This window comes from Oncorhynchus gorbuscha, linkage group LG05 (genome assembly GCF_021184085.1).
Source record: "Oncorhynchus gorbuscha isolate QuinsamMale2020 ecotype Even-year linkage group LG05, OgorEven_v1.0, whole genome shotgun sequence".
Taxonomy (NCBI): Eukaryota; Metazoa; Chordata; class Actinopteri; order Salmoniformes; family Salmonidae; genus Oncorhynchus; species Oncorhynchus gorbuscha.
In genome coordinates, this window is record NC_060177.1 from 59975225 (window position 1) to 59991284 (window position 16060).

At 40.3% G+C, this 16060-nt stretch overlaps 1 protein-coding gene across 2 annotated transcripts in view; it reads left to right on the plus strand.

The window, feature by feature from the left end:
• Positions 1–13821, plus strand: part of LOC124036214 (glutathione hydrolase light chain 1-like) — a 38085-nt gene extending 24264 nt beyond the window's left edge. The window contains exons 2-13 of one of the 2 annotated variants that reach the window (XM_046350484.1): positions 3531–3721; positions 3848–3978; positions 4203–4292; positions 5183–5375; positions 8419–8579; positions 8725–8874; positions 9426–9562; positions 10919–11106; positions 11358–11485; positions 11633–11745; positions 11883–11996; positions 12127–13815. In XM_046350484.1, coding sequence (XP_046206440.1) covers positions 3549–3721; positions 3848–3978; positions 4203–4292; positions 5183–5375; positions 8419–8579; positions 8725–8874; positions 9426–9562; positions 10919–11106; positions 11358–11485; positions 11633–11745; positions 11883–11996; positions 12127–12273 — 1725 coding nt within the window. In that variant the 5' untranslated portion in view covers positions 3531–3548 and the 3' untranslated portion in view covers positions 12274–13815. Of the gene's footprint in view, positions 1–3530; positions 3722–3847; positions 3979–4202; positions 4293–5182; positions 5376–8418; positions 8580–8724; positions 8875–9425; positions 9563–10918; positions 11107–11357; positions 11486–11632; positions 11746–11882; positions 11997–12126 lie in introns of those variants that run through there. The other variant, XM_046350485.1, reaches the window with a different exon arrangement.
• The last annotated feature ends 2239 nt before the right edge of the window (positions 13822–16060 follow it).

The window sequence follows — 16060 nt, forward strand, 5'->3', positions numbered from 1 at the left end:
TGGGGCCACAGTGCTTTATTGTCTTACATTCATTCCCTAGTCACAGGGGCCATCAGGGGTTCAGAACAGTATGCAGCAATAATAGACAATGGTAAGCCCATAGAAATATAATCCTACTATTTGGAACCCGATATCTATGGGTGAGCTGCTGTTAAGTCCACAAGGGAGCACATGCTGTGCATTTGAGCAATCTATGGAAGTAAGTTCATCATCAACTATAAGCTGTGTGATTTAAACTATCAAAATGATCAGGATATCATTGTTTGATATTGAGATAATTTTGGGGGGGAATTGGAATAGTGTCAAGTGTTCTGACATGGTTGGCAAGGATGAAATACTGTGTAATTCGTTGTGAAATAGGCTATTGTGTGATTCATTTATAATCACTTCTGGACTGCTTCAAAGAGCATATTATACATCTAATAAAGGATTACAAGGAACTTTACAATTTTAAAATGCAATGTGAAAAATATTTTTGTCTCAAAAACCTTGGTTGTTCACTATTTGTTAACTGCTTGTTAACTCGTTACGGGGGTTTTAACCATCTGTTCTGTCTAGAATGACATTTTCTACCCCAATTCCCGTCAAGTCCTATCCAACTACTTCGTATGTCTCCAGTGTTTGTCTGGTAAAATATGGTATGTCTGGCCAAATCAACATTACTGAACACTGAACACGTCATTTGATTGAGGCAACATGCTGTTGTGTGTGCCAAAGCTAGTTATGGCAATTCAGTGTGGTTATAAAAATGATTACACATGCTGATTAGGCTATGTTGATTACCGGTCAATTACAGAGACAGAACATGTGGTTAAGGCTGAAAGTATGGAGTTCTTTTATGCTGTAAATCAGTAGTGCTGCTGGACACCACAGGACTAGGCTAAATGTCACTGAGTAACTCATTACAGTGTTCAGTAACTCATTACAGTGTTCAGTAACTCATTACAGTGTTCAGTAACTCATTACAGTGTTCAGTAACTCATTACAGTGTTCAGAAACTCATTACAGTGTTCAGTAACTCATTACAGTGTTCAGTAACTCATTACAGTGTTCAGCAACTCATTACAGTGTTCAGCAACTCATTACAGTGTTCAGTAACTCATTACAGTGTTCAGCAACTCATTACAGTGTTCAGTAACTCATTACAGTGTTCAGTAACTCATTACAGTGTTCAGCAACTCATTACAGTGTTCAGTAACTCATTACAGTGTTCAGCAACTCATTACAGTGTTCAGTAACTCATTACAGTGTTCAGCAACTCATTACAGTGTTCAGCAACTCATTACAGTGTTCAGTAACTCATGACAGTGTTCAGTAACTCATTACAGTGTTCAGCAACTCATTACAGTGTTCAGTAACTCATTACAGTGTTCAGTAACTCATTACAGTGTTCAGTAACTCATTACAGTGTTCAGTAACTCATTACAGTGTTCAGTAACTCATTACAGTGTTCAGCAACTCATTACAGTGTTCAGTAACTCATTACAGTGTTCAGTAACTCATTACAGTGTTCAGTAACTCATCAAAGTGTTCAGCAACTCATTACAGTGTTCAGTAACTCATCAAAGTGTTCAGCAACTCATTACAGTGTTCAGTAACTCATCAAAGTGTTCAGCAACTCATTACAGTGTTCAGTAACTCATTACAGTGTTCAGCAACTCATTACAGTGTTCAGTAACTCATCAAAGTGTTCAGCAACTCATTACAGTGTTCAGTAACTCATTACAGTGTTCAGTAACTCATTACAGTGTTCAGTAACTCATCAAAGTGTTCAGCAACTCATTACAGTGTTCAGTAACTCATCAAAGTGTTCAGCAACTCATTACAGTGTTCAGTAACTCATCAAAGTGTTCAGCAACTCATTACAGTGTTCAGTAACTCATTACAGTGTTCAGCAACTCATTACAGTGTTCAGTAACTCATCAAAGTGTTCAGCAACTCATTACAGTGTTCAGTAATTCATTACAGTGTATTTTTGTTCTCTTCTGAACAGCTTAGTTCTAAAGTGTAGGCCAAATATCAGATATCAGCGTTACATCTATTATGTGAGTGTTGCCAAATGGTTGTTAATATAAAAACTTGTTATTCTATAATACAATGTACTTTATGGTGAAGAGTACATTGATGTGGTTGCCATGTTTTCTGTGTAGCCCAAAGGAAATTCCTCAGAAATGGAATTACAATGAGACTCAGATTTTTCACTTTAAAATATATTTAAATGTTTAACCAATAGCAGAAACCGTCATTTGAGATCTTAAACTTTGAAATCAATGGATTTTGTTTGGTATACGTTGAGTTTACATACCATGACATAGACTGACCAGGTGAATCCAGGTGAAAGCTATGATCCCTTATTGATGCCACTTGTTAAATCCACTTCAATAAATGTCGATGAAGGGGAGGAGACAGGTTAAAGAATGATTTTCAGCCTTGAGACAATTGAGACATAGATTGTGTATGTGTGCTATTCAGAGGGTGAATGGGGAAGACAAAATATTAAAATGTCATTGAATGGGGTATGGTAGTAGGTGCCAGGCACACCAGGTTTGTGTCAAGAATTGCAACGCTGCTGGGTTTTTCACACTCAACAGTTTCCACCCAAAGGAGATCCAGGCAACTTGACACAACATGGTCCAGCATCCCTGTAGAATGCTTTCAAAACCTTGTAGAATCCATGCCCTGATGAATTGCGTCTGGGGCATGAGGGGGTTTAACTCAATATTAGGAAGGTGTTCTTAATGGTTTGTACACTCAGGGTATTTGTTCAATTTCTTGTATCTTACTCTTATTTTTATGCTTCCTATGTAAGGGAGACCGGGGTTGGCTGTCACAGTGTTTGTCACAGGGCTGTGAGATCATTTCAAGATAAAAATGTGTGTCCTCTATAGGAGAGGTCATACATATGGTAAATTCAGGCCAGGATCACAAAACATTGAGGGGAGAGGAATGTTATAATTTTTCAAGGGTAAGAGTAAATATTCACTTGAAATAAAGTGTATCATCATTAGAGAAATGTACAATCACAAGGAATTCACACATTTTCATTTTTAAACTCTTATAATCAGCTCTGCTCCCTGCTCACTCAACCTCAATCCCAGGTAGTAGGATACCACTATTATCTACCAGTAGTTTTTCTTTTATTATGCTTTAGTTGAAAGTTTAATGGAGCTTGTCAAATAGAAACCATCACCTCCGTACCATTTTGCAACTCACAGAAAACATTAAGTGACACATGCAGGGAACTCAAGGGACAGCCTTTGACAGTTTAGATTTGAGTCACATGTATATGATTGAAACCCCACAGCATGCTCCATGGGGGACCTCTGCATTGGGAGGATAGTGATGACATTAAGATGCAATGCCCATGGCGCTTCGCAGGTTCCTTTGACAGTGTTTCATCAGGCAGACACAGCACTAAGACTAACTGCATGCTAAAAAAGCCTACTACTTCTAACTATATAATCAATTAAAACAGGAAGACACAGTATCTGTAAGGCTCCTGTCTAACTGTAAGATGTGTTGGTGTGTTGGTTCCCCTGGGCAGGAAAATGGTCAGGAAGTCCCTGGTGGCTGGCCTGGTGGTTTTGCTGGTGGCTGCAGTAGGAGTGTTCGTGGGGGTGTTCATGGGAGTGGGAAACAAGAACCCCATCTCACCCTCAGACCATTTCTACTCAAAAGCTGCCGTGGCTACAGATGCTGGGATATGCTCTGAGGTGGGGAGGTAAGTAATGTAACACGAGCCAACTAATTACCTTTGATACAATGATTCATGGTACAAGCTTAGTCAAATGACAGGACACGATTAAGCTCTACAAGGAGCATTAAGTGTGTGTGTGTGTGTACCTAGGGACATCCTGAAGAGGAACGGCTCAGCGGTGGATGCATCTATCGCCGCCCTGCTGTGTGTTGGCCTCCTGAACGCTCACAGCATGGGCATTGGAGGGGGTCTCTTCTTCAACATCTACAATGCTTCCACAGGTGAGTCAGTGAGTCCTCAAGACACCACAAATTAAAAATCAAATCAAATTAATTTATATAGCACTTCTTACATCAGCTGATATCTCAAAGTGCTGTACAGAAACTCAGCCTAAAAACCCAAACATCAAGCAATGCAGGTGTAGAAGCACGGTGTCTCGGAAAAACTCCCTAGAAAGGCTAACAAACACATCCATTTGTCTGTATTTTGTATCACTGCTCGACAGGGAAGGTAGAAACCATTGACGCGAGGGAGACAGCACCCATGAACGCGACAGAAGACATGTTTGGCAATAACACCCAGCTTTCTCGGAAAGGTACCAATTTTACTGTTCTGGAATGTACGTCAGGTTCAGGGTAGACTAGGCAGGTTCTGTAGTTCAAACCATCCTGAGATAACAGTTGAATAGTAATATTGTAGCTGTCATGCATCACAGTGGGGTAGCGATAAAGAGAAGTTAACACTGTTTGAACCTTCTAGCAGCCTCCTCCCTGATCTTCCATCATTCTAAGGAAAATTAGCTCTAACCTTCTGCATCATATTGTGAAGTAATTTTGTAATCAATGTTCAACCATTTCAATTATCTTTATCTGTCTGCTACCCAGAGGTTGTAAAGTTCTGGTCTTAAATGAAACAGACAGAATTCCCAGCTCACAATTGATCAGATCCAAGTTTATTTGCGAGAGCTCCGCTGTGCATTCACAAAGGCGTTCCTTTTATAACATTCTAACCTACGCACATACATACACACTAAGATTTGGATTCTCTCTTCTTCTCCTGATGTCTCCCCTGAGTTTATTACCACTCAGCTGACAGTTCCAGTCCCCCACAGATATGGGAAACCTGGAGGGGCTCTCCCTGACCTATCTTATCTCTTCAGAGTTATTGCTGGGTCGGTTCAAACATAGGTTAAGCATCCTCTTTGTTTTCGTTAGGCACACACATAGTTGGGGCTGTGTTTATTATTTTTAATTACTCCTTGTTCATGCTACATAACCTCTAATCCCTAATGGTTAAGTTTATGTGTAGAATTATTTAATAATTTATAATTAAACCTTAATAAAATCTTTTAACACATATGCATTGCTAAGGGGGCAACAGTTTGACCTGTCAAAATGGGGAAATTGACTGATATGCATTTTAAATCCTCTCTGGGCAGGGTTCCAACTTTGTGCAAAATGTGGTAAAGACTTCTTTGCATAACAGGTGGATTGTCTATAGCCATTCCAGGGGAGATCCGTGGTTACGAGATGGCACACAGGAGACACGGCAGGCTGCCATGGAAGGAGCTGTTTGAGCCAAGCATTGAGTTGGCACGTGTAGGTTTCCCTATCGGCAAAGCCCTGGCCAAGGCCATCGCCAGCAACAAGGACGCTATTCAAGGAGATGCCAATATGTGGTGAGGATAGGACAGGAGATCAAAGAAAACAAATATGGGGGGGAAAATTCTGTAATTGCTATATTACTACTACTACCACTATTACCACTATTATTACTACTACTATTACTACTAAAACCACTTCTACAAATCTAATAATATTGACAACGACAGACTTAAGTGATATGGATGGTTGATAATAGCTACCCTTTAATGACAGTGTAAATGACATGTTATATAACAGGGATGGGCAACTTTGATGGGGGTGGAGGCCACAAAAAATCTGAACTCATTATGAGGGGTCGCAGTGGCTCACAGGTCTGTGTACCAACATCCATACCCACACATGCAGTCAGTGTCGGCCCTCACCTTTTTTGGCCTAAGTGACATTTTGTTGGAGGGCCCCCACCTTGTGAGCAGAACATTTTAGCAGCCCCCTCTTGACAGCGGATAGAAAAATTGAAGTTTTAGAGTTCATTTCCTGCAAATTCTACACATTTTGCCATGGGACATAAAGAGGGTGCTGCCATTTTAAAGCAAGTTTGCTGCCATTCTACACATTTTGCCATGGGGCGGAGAGAAGATTTAGCAATTGCATAACTCATTTCATGCAATTCTATTAATTTTGCCATGGGACTGAGAGAAAAATGTACAGTTTTACAGCTAATTTCCTGAAATTCTACAAATTTTGCCATAGGGTGGATAATTGTTTTTCAGTTTTGAATACGATATCTGAGTAACAGTGAATAACAAAATCAATGGGGTCCCCTGGTCAGTAATTTGACAATGATTACTACACATTTAGATAGCTGGCTAGACTAATTTACCAATCAAAAAATCTTTAGCTGACATAGGCTAGTTGAGTGACTGACATTACAATATAAAAACAGCTGATGTCCAACAACATTTCTAAATGTCACCTTGTGTGATCTACTATTCTAACTCTCAACATTAAGTTCAGACCCCGACTGAGTCCATCCCTGCTCAATAAAGTACTGTAATTAGATTATTAGTTGGATTTTACCACATTGATATATTGCAACCAATAAAATGTGATTACATTGATGTCCAAAATTCATGGCTTCCTCTGTGATTTATTATGACCATTGATGATTTGATTGGCCGCTGTAAAACCTATGATGACAATGCCATGGGAATGCTGGTCCTTTTACTTGTCGTGTCTTTGGCTATGCCGGATTAATTGATAAGACATGCCATTCTATAAAATAATTTCTCCATAATTAATATCACCTGATTGAGCAAATCATGTAAATGTAATTAACTAGAGAGTCGGGCACCACGGAATAATATTTATAGAGCTGTTATCTTCCTGTCACGATCGTTGTATTGAGGCGACCAAAGCGCAGCGTGGTGTGAATGCATGATTTAATGATTGACGAAAAAAACACGAAGTACACTAAAACAAACTAACAAGACAAACGTGAACGCTATAGAAACTGAGTGCTAACATGCAACATAACATAGACAATAACCCACAGACCACAATACAAAACAGGCTACCTAAATATGGTTCCCAATCAGAGACAATGACAAACACCTGCCACTGATTGAGAACCATATCAGGCCAAAACACATAGAAATAGATAAACTAGACATACAACATAGAATGCCCACTCATATCACACCCTGACCAAACAAAACATAGAAACAAACATCGCAAATCATGGTCAGAGTGTGACACTTCCAAATAAACTCTTAAAGAACTAGTAATATTTTACATCCAAAGCAGTCAACATTAATCTTCATCTTACTTCAGTCTCATCGGAAAGTTGTAAATTCTTGGTTATCTGCAAGAACCCTGGCTAACAATTTGAATCAGCAATACAAAACTGGGTTTAATTATTTATTTACCTGCAAGAACCCTGGCTAACAATTTGAATACCTAACTAATCACACAAAATTCACATACACAAAGAATGAATTATACGTGGATAATTCTTTACATCATAGAAAAACGTCCCTTGCGGGCGGAACAGATATGACAGCTTGTTACACAAAGGAAAGGGGCTGGGTTGAGTGAAAGAGCGGGAAGACAGGAACCAAGGTGACGCTGTGCTATCGTAAATACAGTATCCTATGCATTCTAAATTACCGCCCATTTGGAAAAGGAAAATGCAATAAATATTTACTCTGAGCTGCGCTTCAGTAGGTTAGTGGTAGATGGAAGACCGTGTTGCCAAACCGAGTCTTCTGTCCTTTGAAGAATGTCTCTGGGGGTCACTTGGATAAGTTGTAGTAACGTTGTTGTGTGGTAGATGGGATACTCTGTCTGTTCCTTCCTAACCTGCGTTTGCAGCTGCGGTCACTAACTCAACGACTAGGAGGTATCACTTCTGTCGTGAATAAGAGTTCAAAGTTCATACCATTCACAACCAAAGCTCATGCTGATGTTGGCTTCATTCTGTAGTTTTATCTGAACCATTCTGACATAGGATCGTCATCCTCATATCCTCGGAACAGAAAGTTATGTTGTCGTCAAGGCTTTATATAGGAAGGGAGAAGAGGGGTGTGTGTGTGAAAAGTTTTATAGCACTTGTCCCTTCACAGGGGAGGGCCACTGATTGAGCAGCCCTATCTTATGAAAATCCAAATCTCACATTTTAGAAGCTAAAATCACATTTCATTTCATCCCATCACAAATAATTTTATATTCAAACATTTAAATTGAACAACAATTCCATGTGAATCTGATAACTCTGATGTGTAGACTTTCCACTGTAGAGTTTATGTCATCTTATCATTGATGAGAATGTCTCAGATGACAATCAAACTGACATCATATTCATTAAGTACCACTGCATATGTTCAATTGCTCAGATTACCAGAATATAGTTCATTTCCACCCAACTTCTGATGTTCCTAGAATCTCTATGTTAACCAAGGGGTTTGCAAATGTAACCTCAGTAGGTTAGAGAAGGGAAAAGGGGGGAGAGGTATTTATGACTGTCATAAACCTATCCCCACAGGCCAACGTCATGAAATACTCTACAGATTTGTTTGAATAACTCCTTATAAGTTCTCTGCTCCTGTTTTTGTATTCCAGCGAAGTGTTCTGTGACTCCCAGAAAAACATCCTGAAGGAAAATGATATCATTAAATTTCCCAAACTAGCAGACACCTACAAGAGGATAGCGGAGGAAGGACCTGGTGTTTTTTACAATGGGACAATGGCACAGACAATTGTTGATGACATCCAGGCAGCAGGTCTTTCTCTATTTCTTGTGCATTATAATATTCTATTAAAGCTCATCATGCTTGCTGTACACATTATGACGATGATTAGACAAGACAGATCTGATAGGCAGTTTGTCGATGTGCTTCTTCAGCAGTTATTATTTTCACGTCTCAGGTGGGATTATCACCCTGGAGGATCTATTGGACTACAGGCCTGTGTTGAATGAGAACCCACTGAAGCTGACCGTGGGCGAGTACACCATGCACGTCCCAGACGCCCCCTCCAGCGGCCCAGTCCTGGCACTCATACTCAACATAGTGGACGGTGAGCAGCAGCCTAGATAACTCTGAGTGTGAACATCATCATCCACCACTAATTGACTGTAAACAAACAGCTCAGGCCTCCCAGTTTGTCATCTCATTTTAGAGATTTGCTGTAAGCTCTCTGGACATTATCTCACTGGAAATGAACTAAACTGCACTAGTCCTCTACATCTTGACATCAACCATAGCTGCTGGTGTTTGTGCAAAAACAAGGACGGAATCAGACAGAAATGACCCTGTGATGGAAACATCGAATTACGTTAAAACTGTATCTTTGATAAATGAACACAGTTCTTTTTTGGGGCTGACATATTAGATCGATTAAATGTGGCCCGTGAGGGATTTTGTAAGCCTTTTGGGGGGATAATGAATCGATACATTTTCAAATAACTCCCCTTTTCCTGCCCACAAATTCATTTTGACGAACAAATCGGTCGCCAAAAAATCAATGCGGCCATCCGTTGAATTTTGAAATCCGCGATGTGGCCTTAGGGTCAAAAAGTATCATCACCCGTGTATTAGATCAACATTTTTTGTGTGCTTTTTCTACAGGGTATAACTTCACTGGCACAAGTGTTTCAACGGTCGAGAAAAAGACTCTGACATATCACCGCATCGTGGAAGCTTTCCGGTTTGCTTATGCCAAGAGGAGCAAACTAGGGGATCCACGCTATCTCAATATCACTGATGTGAGAACCCTGACACACAGCTTTCAAACAGAAAGTTTCACTCACACAGTGCATTCAGGAAAGTATTCAGAACTCTTGACTTTTTCCACATTTTGAAAACTTGTCCTGAAGCCACTCTTGCATTGTCTGGGCTGTGTGCATAGGGTCATTGTCCTGCTGGAAGGTGAACCTTCAGCCCAGTCTGAGGTCCTGAGAGCTCTGGAGCAGGTTTTATTAAGGATCTCTCTGTACTTTCTCCATTCATCTTTCCCTCAGTCCTGACTAGTCTCCCAGTCCCTGCAGCTGAAAAACATCCCCACAGCATGATGCTGCCACCACCATGATTCAATGTAGGGATGGTGCCACGTTTTCTCCAGATGTGACGATTGGCATTTAGGCCAAAGAGTTCAATCTTGGTTTCACTAGACCAGAGAATCTTGTTTCTCATGGTCTCAGAGTCCTTTAGGTGCCTTTTGGCAAACTCCAAGCGGGCTGTCATGTGCCTTTATCTGAGGAGTGGCTTCCATCTCGCTACTCTACAATAGAGGCCTGATTGGTGGACTGCTGCAGAGATGGTTGTCCTTCTGGAAGGTTCTCCCATCTCCACACAGAGGAACTCTGGAACTCTACCATCGGGTTCTTGGTCACTTCTATGATCAAGGGCCTTCCCCGCCGATTCGTGAGTTTGGCCGGGAGGCCAGCTCTAGGAAGAGTCTTGGTGGTTCCAAACTTCTTCTATTTAAGAATGATGGAGGACACTGTGTTCTTGGGGTCCTTCAATGCTGCAGAAATGTTTTGGTATCCTTCCCCAGATCTGTGCCCCTTGACACAATCCTGTCTCGGGGCTCCACGTACAATTCATTTGACCTCATGGTTTGGTTTTTGCTGTGACTGTCAAATGTGGGACCTTATATAGACAGGTGTGTGCCTTTCCAAATCATGTCCAATCAATTGAATTTACCACAGGTGGACTCCAATCAAGTTGTAGAAACATCTCTAGGATGATCAATGGAAACAGGATGTACCTGAGCTAAATTTTGAGTCTCATAGCAAAGGGTCTGAATACTTACTGTATGTACATGTACTTTTTTATACATTTGCAAACATTTCTTAAAATCTGTTATCGCTTTGTCATTATGGGGTGTTGTGGGTAGATTGATGAGGATTTTATTTTTTAATCAGGCTGTAATGTAACAAAATGTGGAAAAATGGAAGGGGTCTGAATACTTTCCGAACGCGCTGTATTTGACTTTAAAATAAAAACGGTTTGTAGTTGTTTACTGAACATGCTCTATAATCACATGCTGTTGACTGCTGTTCAACATTGCCAGGAGAAACTAATTTAATTCCTATTTGATGATTTTATGTTCTCTCCAGCTCATCCACAACATGACCTCAGACTACTTTGCTGACGGGATCAGGAGCAAGATCACAGATGACACCACTCATCCCGACAGCTACTACGAGCAAGATTATTTTGTCCCAGACAATCATGGGACTGCACACCTGTCCATCATAGCTGAGGATGGAAGTGCTGTGGCTGCCACCAGCACAATCAATCTATAGTAAGAGTCCTACAAGGCAAGACCTCCTCTGAGACAATAGGACTGATGAATACATAATGCTACAGGGTAGATTATAGATATCCAGAGACAGATCCTTAATATAGTATACATGTGCACTCTAAATAAACTTTGTTGCCGATGGTCTTACTAAGAATCTTCTATTTGCATTTAACCCAAAAATAACATGTATAGGTTACTTAACTCCTATAATTACTTAACTCTAGCTACTTAACTATCATTCCTATCTTCAGTTTTGGCTCAAAAGTCATGTCCCGCTCAACTGGCATCATTTTCAATGATGAGATGGATGACTTTAGCTCTCCATACATCACCAACGGCTTTGGAATCCCTCCATCTCCTAACAACTTCATCCAGCCTGGTGAGAATAGGAACTGAAATCAATATCCTTGTTGCTGGTAGGCTACTGAAAGTTCTCAATTTACACATGGCTCCAGTTTGAACCTTGGCTGGTTTGTTTTCTGAGAATACCTGTTGGTCTGAAGATTGATCTACCTTTCATTTTTAGGTAAAAGGCCTCTCTCTTCTATGTGCCCAACTATTATCTCTGACAAAGACAATAGAGTGAAAATGGTGGTGGGAGCCTCTGGTGGAACAAAGATCACCACAGCAACTGCCCTAGTAAGTTTTGATCCATGCACATCATGGACTCTCTGAAACAGATATAGCCTATACTAACACATGATATCCATCTATCCTTACATCCTGATTTTGTGATGAATCAGAGGACAAGAAGCTTCCTTTTCTCGTTTACATAGGTGATTCTGAATACCTTGTTCTTTGACTACGACCTCAAAAAAGCTGTGACACTACCTCGAATTCACAATCAACTCAACCCAAATATGACTGTAGTGGAGGACGGCTTTGAAAAGGTGGGTAATTCTGAACAATATTGCATCGTATATTGTTGAATTTTTAAAAATTGTTTCATAACTCTGGACTTTAATCTGTGTGTGTGTGTGTGTTTATTTCTGTGTTTATGTGTGTGTGTTTGTGTAAAAGAGTGTATTAGATGGCCTAGTAAAGAAGAACCATGTAACAGAGCTGCTGATGACTCCTGATTCAGTGGTTCAGGCGGTGGTGAGACAGGGGGAGCGGCTCTGTGCCGAGTCCGACCCCAGGAAAGGGGGCTATCCAGCGGGCTACTGAGTCTTACCTCACCTCTTCCTTCCCAAACCTGGAGTGTACCTCCATAAAAAGGCAGGGATAGAGCTAAGTATCTGGAAAGACACGAAAACAATGCCTCCTCAAGGTGACACAGCCACTCGCTTTCTTCAGCTGAAATTCATTTCAAGACGTGGAAAATGACTTTACTCCACATCAATACCTCCTCCCTTCACACCAAATAATCGGCGGCATTTCTGCTTTTATTTCAGCATTACTCATTATTTATTTTTGTGTTTTGAAAAAGAAGTGAGGTTGCATCTCTGAAAGTGGCATTTTAAAAATCCTAGCTGTATCAAGATATCATCATTATCAATTATCCTGAAGATGGAAGTTTATTAATGCAATGCAGTGGGGTAGCAGAAAGCTGGACTGCAACTTTCGTATCCTGCTGGATGTAAATACCAATGGGCCAGAACTTTATGGACGCCATGAATCTTCTGATATACATTATGAAATAGTTTGCATAGGGATTATTAGCCAACATATTAGTCAAATTACTCTGTGATGATGAGCGATCATTCTGTTTGACTGAAAAAGTGCCATTTATCTGAGATTTAAGGAAAGCAATGTTTTAGGGGAGAATATGAACACCAATATGGAAGGTTGTCAAAGTAGTTTGTCTGTCCATTGAACAAATCAAATGTAGAGACATGACTGTTTTATCTCTCCATCAAGGAAAAATGGTCTGTATGTTTTAACCTCAGGCCTTAACCTCAGGTCTTAACTGGTCAGGTTGCTATATCTGTTGGTGCTTTATGGGTTGGCTAAATCACAAACATATCTGGCAACCAGGCTACAGGTCTACCTGCCTTATGAAGATGTTGGTCACAGGTAGCTACAGTTTTCCTTTCATGAGGAAGCATATTCTGATCTGTTAACTGAAAACTGTGATTTCTGTTTTTCTGATTTCTTCACAACTCTGACCGTTGCCCATTGGGGCCTATTGTTAACAAAGGCTCAAATATGGCTGCCATTTAACTATTCAAATGGTACTTTTACATTTTTTGTGATGCAGAATGTTGAGAAAAACACAAATGGTTCATGTTTAATATGGAGTAAGACCATAGCAGTACAGTGAATGTATAGTGTATTTTACATTTGCAGATATATATTTTTAAACATGCATTGTTCTCATGCCATGCTTGTTATTAAAATGTTTAAAATGAGATATATTTTACATTAGTCAGCCTGTTCCCCATATTCTTAGAGGCATCATTCTCTGCATCGATACCTGTAACCAAAGAACTGATGAAAAATGTACACAATAGATTAATAACAGCTACATGATGTCTAAACAACTGACTGAGGTACAATTTAACACCTACAACCCAAACATTTGGGCTCGACTTCCTTCAATAGTCTGAAGAACAAAATACCAAGCAGCTTCCTTCTGACAAATCTTAGCAAGATGTGGCATTTGGCGCCAGCTGGGGCTTTTACAAAAGCCTCCAAATGGATTATTCACTGAAGCAATTTCTTCCATAGACCAGTGATGCATAGGAAGCTACGTAGTCGACTCAGGCTAAATGCTTCCTCTTTATCAAAGTGTGTTCTTCTCCTTTATTAAGACACTTTATGATGACGTTTTCTTTATTTTGGCAGTTACCTACAGTTGCTGAGTAAGTCAACTCTACTGTGCACAGAGATGTGACTGCCAACTAAGGTCCATCTATGGTAGTATGCTGTCGTCTAGGCTACAACAAGTATCCTGTCGTCTAGGCCCTATTGAATGTGGCCTGAGAAACTATCTGCATACTCTCTACTCTCTGCTTCCCTGTAAGAGCAAGAAGATCCATATTCAATCAGACAGAATTCAGCCTGTGGGCAGATGGGAAATGATGGCTAATGAAGCTGTATATTACATACAAAAATAGCAAAGCAAGGGTTTTTCAATCCTTTGACACAGCTCATCTAACTGTGCTAATAGAACATTTCCCAATCCCCCAACTAATGTGATACTCTTGACAGCACAGGCCTGAACAGAGTATAGTGTCAATGTTGATGCACAGTGCTCACATACAGGGCAGGCCACTGGTTCAGAGGACATTTAGCGTCACTAGGCACATGCCCCATCTAGTGTTGCCTGATGAAAAGACATCCCACGGCTGCAGCTCACCCTCTCCATCTCGCTCTAGATATATCAACACACACACACACACAAGAGCAGAGTGAACTATGCAGTGTGAGTCTGTGTGTATTTACACAGACAGTCTCTGTCCCGTCTCCTGTCCCATGGAGGCCCATTATCTACTGTATTTGTTTATAGAGCGAAGTGACATGTAGCGTGTTTCAGACCCCGCACACGGTCTTAGAGTACTTCTTGTGCAAACATTCCAATAACCATCTGGAACAAACCTACATGGTAAAGTTTAGACAGATAGGGCAATGGAACATACTTTCTTTTTGTCTAATGTAAGCCGTTGACGTCAACCAAAAAAAGCCTCAAGTAATGATGACAATGCTTTTTTCATGTAAGAGGGACATGCAGAACATTCTCAAAAACCAGCCCACTCAAATGTTAAATATGACATAGGCTTTCAACTTAATTGGTTCTGTACCTCAAATGCTTAAGAGACCCAGAATGTAATATTTGAAGGCTTAGGGCTATATCACAGTGTCAATGCTTTGTTTCAGTAATAAAACTTCAGTGTTTTCATACCAATGTTAGGTAATGTTTTAAATGCTATTAGGCTAAGCTTCTTCTGTATACAAAGCAAAGGGCAATTCAGGATATTGAAAATATCCTAATATTTCATAATACCTGATCTTGGCTCAATGCCATTTTGAAGAGATGTCAATATAATGATGCTCATGACTAGCACTGACTGAGATGCTGAATAACTTAACCCAATATAAAAATGATCACTCTCACAGTTGGCATAAATCTACACCAGGCTAACAAAAACAATGTGCAGTGTCATTGTCAGCTTAGTTCTCACAGATTGTCATGTTATGGCACACACACAAAGATATCATTTCAAATCATCTCAGGACTATTACATTGATGTGCACATATCTCTGGGAAATCTTTTCCTTCGCTAAAAGTGTTTTTCTATTGGCATGCTTCCAGTTGAAGAAAAATCACAATGCTCTCTCTAAAACATACTCATCTTCTGTCCAGCTCTGATTTGATATTACTCTCACTCATCATATCGTGGTAACTCCGACAGCTGAGATGCATTAAACAGTTCCTCGTTCTCTAAGCATAGATGAGAACGCGGATCGTCTACGCTTAGATATCTCTGTATATTTATCTTTGTGCTATGATGGGATCCCACCACTGGGACTTTGAAGAACATGATGATAAATGACAAAATACAAGTACATATCATAGAGAATGATAGTGGCCAAAGGGCACAATGAGCATGGACAGTGTCATTGAGGAGACCCACCAATTTAATGTCAACTGGGTGAGACTTCCAAATTCATTGGCTGATCCTTCCTGTTGGAGTCATGTCCAATCGGGTCATCAGGAGAGAGTAGCCTATCGTGAAGAAAATGTACTATTTATAAATGAAGAGATCCTCAATGGAGCTGCCCATACCATCACAGATGCTATAATTGCAAAGACAAGTCCTCTATCTCTATAGTCCAGGTCTATTCTATCGACATCCTACAACAGAGGCTATGACTACATCTAAAGAATCAGATCTCTCTGGTCCTGAATAAAGGATAAACTGTTGTATAACGGTATGTATGCTGAAATTCAAATACTATGTGGGTGCTACTCAAAGAGGTGGTGTGGCGGCATCTAGGTTTCCATATCGAG